The following is a 7043-nucleotide window of genomic DNA, read 5'->3' on the forward strand; positions in this document are numbered from 1 at the left end:
AGTGGTTTTGATGACCTCTTCAGAACCATAAAGCTTCTCTGGAAAAAGAATTTGTGGTTAAGTTTACTGTCAGTCTCCCTTGTGTAGACGTACCGCCTCCCTCCCAGGCCCTAGGAAGTATACTTCAGGGTGGTCCTCACTTCTCGAAAGGGTCGATTTCGTCCAGCCACTAAAAGCCCCGCACAGCTCTTTCAGCATCACTGAAACATCTCCAGTGTGAGACACGCTGTATATTCATTATGGGTTACTGAGAGTGTGGGTGTAAGGGTTAAGTCGGAGGATTTGGGGCTGGAGAGACGGCCCAGCCATTTAGAGCATTTGTTGCTTTTGCAGAGGACTCTGGTTTGACTACAGGCACTCACACAGTGCCTAACAACCATTGGCAACTCCAGTTTCAGGAAATCTGTCATTTTCTTCTGACTTCTGGAAGTACCAGGCGTTCTCATGGTGCCCATACATACAGGAAGGCAAAATACACATATACATAAAATAAATAAATCTAGGGTTTTTATTTTTAATTTGAAGATGCAAACAGTCACAGATCAGAAATGTCATGGGGGGTGGGGAGTGCCTATACTAAACGGGTACAGACTTTTTCCTTGTTAACACTACTATGTAACAACTATTATTACTACTAGGAATAAACAGACTAGAAAGGATTTAAAGTATATAGACATGTATGGCTTACACACATATGCAGCACTACTCCATTCTACAAAAGGGACTTAAGACTTCTTGAACTTTGGTCTCTAAGAGGATTCTGGGAAACATGGCAGGAAAATAGTACCCAACGCCTAAATTTGTTGTAAGGATTGAGTTTACTTGGAGTTCTCAAGAAAGCCCAGCACATAATCTTGGAACTTGTTTGGTAATTATCATGATTGTCTGAAATGAAGTCTACCAGGTAGGGGTGGGGGATGGAGTGGGATAGGGGAGGTGCTCCCTGAAAGAAATTCTCTAAGAAAACTACTAGTGGGGATTCATAGCTTGGAATGTGGGATTTCTGTAGGAATCAAACAGATTAGGTGACTCACTGCTATTGCCTTTGTCTTAGTTTTCCTATCTGCAGAATGGGAATAGCAATAGTTTTATGTTGTTTTGTATGGAGGCAGGGTCTCATGCAGCTGAGACTGGTCTAGAACTCGTGTACATAGGAGTACAAGGTCATAGGATGACCTTGAACTCCTGTTTCTCCTGTGTCCACCTCTCCAGTGTTATGATTACAGGCATGTGCCACCCCACCAGTTCAAGAATAGCAGTATTATAGCTATCTGTGGATTGTGTGCCTGGATTAGGGCTTAGCACATTTGCAGAATTTGATAAATTGAGCTTTTTGCACTGTGGATATAATTCTTCCTTTTAATTGTTTGAGACATGGTTTCACAGCAGTCCAGAGTAGACTCGAACTTCCCAAATATACTTTGAAGCTAAGGGTGGCCTTGAATGCATGATCCTCTTATTTCTACCTCCCAGGCACTGGGATTTCAGGAGTAATAGTTTCTCTATTAAAAAGGAGGAAATAGCATCTTCATGTGAGCCAAAAGCCCCTTCTATCCAGAGAATTCTGAATCAGGTTCTCAGTTAAAGCTATGCTAGGAGAAAGTTGGTTGGCTCCTACTTGTAAAGTCAGCCAGCACTGTGGATGCTGGGGCAAGACATAGTGAGATCCTGTCTCAAAAACAAAACAAATAAAATAAAATAGGATTAAAAACACTTAAGTGACTGCTATTGGTTGGATTTAAGACCTCCGGGAGACAAGATGGAACCTGTACCTGGCACCATTATCAGAGCAAGGACTTGTGGCTAGATAGTTCATAACCCCCCACGGGTGGGGGACAGGGAGAACCTACTACTTTTATTCTGCTACATAGGCACAGCATTTAAATGACTTCAGTGTCTTATTTCTGTAGCTGTAGATTAGAGCGCTTCTCCGCCCTCATCGGTGAAGCCTCTTGAAGCAGGTGAGAGTTAACACAGACCCCTACAACTGATCAACAGAGAACAAAAGACTTCTAAGTGATCTTCACCAAATAGGGTCTATATCACACCTCTCCTACAAGGTTAAGTGACTGAGAGAGGGACTACCGAAAGACTAGAAGAGCCAGAGGCAGCAGATGACTAAAGGAAACTGTTTTCTGGACACAACAGGGAAGTTGCATGCGGTGAAATCACCTTGATTGTGACAGCTTACACAGGATGTTCAAGCTAGACAAAATTCCAGAGGCCCACTCCCAGCTAAGGAACTATTGGCACTAGATAGCTCCTAGGAGAGAAGAGGTCGTTTTCTTTTTAAGGATATGAAGACCTCTGGCAGGCCCCACACCTAACAGTGTTGCTCTTCTGGAGGACCTGGGTCCAGCTCCCATCACCTGAGTGATGACCTCAATACATCTCTAACTCCAGTCCAGGTGGCTCCTACGGCCTCTTCTGGCCTCCAGAGTGCATGGTGCACGCACATACAAAATGTCCATACACATAAATAAATGATAATGCAAATTTTTAAATTAAAAAAAAGTAACATTAACAAAACATCAAGTGCTGTAATGGTGGCAGAGCATAGGAAACCGACGAGAGGGACCTCCATGGCAGGTCAATCCACTCAATGCAGGGATAGGATCGCTACCCCAGCCCTCTCTCTTTAGCCTCCCGAGTTAAAAGGCCAGCTGAGCCGGGCATCTATTCTAGGAATCTGAAAGTTTGAAAAGGCAGGTGGAGGGTGCTGGGGGCGGGGGCGAGGGGCGAGGAGGCACCTGGGAGTTCCCTAAAGGGCTTCCACCAGTTCTGGCCACAAAGCATCAGGCCGCGGCTGGCAGCCTCACACAGCAATGGCTCAAGGTGGCGACGCTCGTCTCTATGGAGGGCACTTACCTACCCCAACTACCATCCAACCTCACGGGTCCTAGGACCGCCTGCAGTGACAGGCTGTGGCATAAGAGGACCGAGGAGGGAGGGCCCGCGGGTCCCCTTTTGCTCCGCCCCCAAGGCTTTGACAGCACTCCCCCAAGGTTGCTGGGGCATAAGAGGAACAGGAAGGGGAGGAGCTGTTTTGTGGCTGGCTGCTGAGCCATCAGTCAACCGCAACGAAGGGTAATCTGGTGTCTCCAGAGCTACTGGGGCCCCGAGGGCCAGCCAGGGCCTCGGCCTGCGGGGCCTGGAGGGGCGATCCAGTCCTGTCTACGAGCTTGGCAATGCCCCACCACGGAGCGTCATCCGGCCAGGGCCATCTCAGAGCCGGCTGGGAGCAGAGACTGGAGAGGTCCTTACCGGCACCCAAATTGGGACTCCTTTGGATGGGGCTGGGCTTGGCTCTGGTCCTGGCTCTGTTTGACTCCACGGTTCTCTGGGTTCCTGCCAGAGCTTATCCTCTTCCCTCCCAAGGCCATTCTGTCAAATTCAGTGCGGTAGCGCCGCAGCTCCAGAATGCCTTTGGGTGGAGGAACCTCACCTGCCCCGCCTGCAAAGTCTTATTTACTGCTCTCAACTATGGGCTGAAGGTGAGTGCTTGAAGGGCTGTGGTGGAATGCTCCGGGCAGGGGGAGGGGCACCGATAGGCTCTGGGGCCAATATATTATTCCTGGTGGAGGGTGCTTCCTATGCCTCCATGTTACCACCACCCCACTGTGACCTTTGTAAAGTAGGGAGAGTAAAGTCAGCTGGCTAGTCATGGGCTTGAAATGAGAGCACACCCTGAGCTAGAGTAGGTAGGTAGAGGCCTGGTGCTGAGCTGCCGGGCAGTAAGTGGGAGACACTGATGTCCCTTTATCATGGTGACAGAGTTCACCCTAGCCCTGATTTAGACATGGAAGCCTGTGGAGTGGTGGCGAGGGGTCACTTGTACTGTCTCTGACCTCTCATCATTGGTTCCTTCCTCCACAGAAGGAGCCCAATGTGGCACGAGTAGGCTCTGTGGCCATCAAGATGTGCAAGATGCTGAACATAGCGCCACTAAATGTGTGCCAGTCAGCTGTTCATCTCTTTGAGGACGATGTGGTGGACGTGTGGACACGCTCAGTTCTGAGCCCTTCAGAAGCTTGTGGCTTGCTTCTGGGCTCCTCTTGTGGGCACTGGGACATCTTTTCAACTTGGAACATCTCTTTGCCATCAGTGCCGAAGCCACCCCCAAAGCCACCGAGCCCACCAGCCCCAGGTGCCCCTGTCAGCCGTGTCCTCTTCCTTACTGACCTTCACTGGGACCATGACTACCTGGAGGGCACAGACCCTAACTGTGCAGATCCCCTCTGCTGCCGCAGGGGGTCTGGATGGCCGCCCAACTCACGGACAGGGGCTGGGTACTGGGGAGAGTACAGCAAGTGTGACCTGCCCCTGCGAACGCTAGAGAGCCTGTTGAAAGGGCTGGGCCCCGCCGGCCCTTTTGAAATGGTGTACTGGACAGGAGACATCCCTGCCCATGATGTCTGGCAACAGTCTCGACAAGATCAGCTAAGGGCCCTGAACACCATCACAGACCTCGTGTGGAAGTTCTTGGGCCCTGTACCGGTGTACCCTGCTGTGGGCAACCATGAGAGTACTCCTGTCAATGGCTTCCCTCCCCCCTTCATAAAGGGAAACCAGTCTTCACAATGGCTTTATGAAGCCATGGCCAAGGCATGGGAACCCTGGTTACCAGCTGACGCCCTTCACACCCTCAGGTACTTGCTGTCCATGGAAACCCAGGGAGAAAGAAGGGAACTGGGCAGACTGCTCAAGCCAGCAGCACTCTCTACTGCCTTCCCTAACATGACCCTGCCTTCCCTTTTCTTATCTCCAGCCTCTTTTCAGAGCTAACAGTACCACATCCCCACACCCCAGCTTGTGTCTTTGCCTACAGTAGCTCTTTGTAAAATGAATTCTCCCTCCCTCTTTAATATCTCCCATTTTTCTCAACTTGGCCTGGCCTGTAACATCCATCCACTGAAAGGCCTTTGCTTTCTGGCTCACCTGACTCTCTGTCCTGAATTACTGGAGCCCTCAGCCCTCTGAACCTTCTTTACTGTCAGAGGAGCCTATAATTACTGCTGTTGGTCTTCAGCTGGGATGGGAGCTCCTGGAGGTGGGAGATGACATCATGTGTAGCTCTGCCCCACATGTAGGACTAGGATTGTCCAAGTATTGATACCTCGGTTACTTTTGTTTCAGAATTGGGGGCTTCTATGCCCTCACCCCACGCCCTGGCCTCCGCCTCATCTCTCTCAATATGAATTTTTGTTCCCGTGAGAACTTTTGGCTCTTGATCAACTCCACAGATCCTGCTGGACAACTCCAGTGGCTGGTGGACGAGCTTCAGGCTGCTGAGAATCGAGGAGACAAAGTAAGGAGATGCCTTATGAGCCCTGTGGAGAAGGTGCTGTTGGGGCTGAGGAGAAGCAGGCTGCTGTGCGGCTGAGGTCTCTGAAGAGGGGAGTGTTACTTCACTTCCTGGAACTCCAGTCTTCCCTGGGTCCATGGCCACCCTCCTATGTCCTTCATATACTCTGTCTCCTGCCACTTCGCCCAAGGCTGCCTGGACTCCTCAACGCTCTAATGGCCCTTACTTTCCCTTCAGGTGCATATAATTGGGCACATTCCTCCAGGACATTGCCTCAAGAGCTGGAGTTGGAACTATTACAAAATTATAGCCAGGTAAAGGGATAGAGGGCTTGGGTGTGGGGACTGAAGGGTTAAAGTACCCTCAAGAGTCAGGCAGTGGTAGCACATGCCGTTAATGGCAGCACTCTTGAGTTCAAGGCCATCCAGTCTACAAAGTGAGTTCCAGGACAGCCAGGGCTGTTAACATAAAGAAATCCTGCCTCTGGATTTAAAAAAAAAAAAGGAAAGGAAGGAGCAATTCCCCCAAGCATGGAGTCTCAGTCTGGTGGAGAAGCTAATTTGCAAGTTGCAGAATGACCACCCTAATTCCCCAAGTCTCCCCACCCTCACTTCTCTCTGAGCAGGTATGAAAACACTCTGGCTGGTCAGTTCTTTGGCCACACTCATGTGGATGAGTTTGAGATCTTCTATGATGAGGAAACTCTGAGCCGCCCACTAGCCGTAGCCTTCCTGGGACCCAGTGCTACCACCTTTATCAACCTTAATCCTGGTGAGTGAGGCAGAAGGGAGCATTCCTTATCCCGAGGCTGGCGTGACTCTAAGGGATGGAAGCCAAAGCAGGTCCTCCCTAGAGTTCCTTTATCCCCTTCTCCACCCTCTTTTCTCGCAGGCTACCGAGTTTACCAAATAGATGGAAACTACCCGGGAAGCTCTCATGTGGTCCTGGACCATGAGACCTACATCCTGAATCTGACCCAGGCCAATGCGCCGGGGGGCACGCCCAGCTGGAAGCGGCTCTACAGGGCTCGGGAAACCTATGGACTTCCAGATGCGATGCCTGCCTCCTGGCACAACCTGGTCTACCGCATGAGGGCTGATGAGCAGCTCTTCCAGACCTTCTGGTTTCTCTACCATAAGGGCCACCCACCTTCAGAGCCCTGCGGCACACCCTGCCGCCTGGCCACTCTGTGTGCCCAGCTCTCAGCACGTGCAGACAGCCCTGCTCTGTGTCGCCACTTGATGCCCAATGGGAGCCTCCCAGATGCCCATAGCTTGTGGTCACGGCCCCTGCTGTGCTAGTGTGGGAAAAGTTCACATATTAGCAAAGGGATGGATTCCTGAGTATCGCTGATCTACCTGAGGCAAAAGCTTTCGGGGAAGGAGCCAGCCAGGCCAGGGAACAAGCCTCCTCATGAAAGCTTGTTTGGCTAGACTGAGGGAGGTTTTGGCTGTCCTATTTATGCCCAGTATCTGGATTACCCCTGGGGCTGATGTCTTTAAGGCCACAAAGCCGAGGTCTTAGTGCTCTGGATTGTAGACAGGAGCTATTGCCCCAGCCTGTGCTATGCACCTCTGAACTCTGTACTGTTACCTGATCCTGCCAGGCTGTTAAAATAAAGAGACTCATACTTCAGATTCCATTGTCCCAATTTCTTCCTCCCAAACAGGCAGGGCAAAGGAAGCTTGGTAGGTAGCAAGATCTTGACTGAAGAGTTGACATGGCCACAAGACACACA

General features: G+C 50.6%; 1 protein-coding gene across 1 annotated transcript; it reads left to right on the plus strand.

Moving 5' to 3' along the window:
- The first annotated feature begins 3096 nt into the window (after positions 1-3096).
- Smpd1 (sphingomyelin phosphodiesterase 1) lies at positions 3097-6940 on the plus strand. Its single transcript, NM_001006997.1, has 6 exons — positions 3097-3494; positions 3877-4649; positions 5137-5308; positions 5543-5619; positions 5931-6076; positions 6197-6940. Exons 1-6 carry the CDS (start codon positions 3189-3191, stop codon positions 6604-6606), a joined length of 1884 nt encoding a protein of 627 aa, NP_001006998.1. The 5' UTR covers positions 3097-3188; the 3' UTR covers positions 6607-6940.
- Positions 6941-7043: the final 103 nt, after the last annotated feature.

The sequence above is a fragment of the Rattus norvegicus genome, chromosome 1 (genome assembly GCF_036323735.1).
Source record: "Rattus norvegicus strain BN/NHsdMcwi chromosome 1, GRCr8, whole genome shotgun sequence".
NCBI classification, from domain to species: domain Eukaryota; kingdom Metazoa; phylum Chordata; class Mammalia; order Rodentia; family Muridae; genus Rattus; species Rattus norvegicus.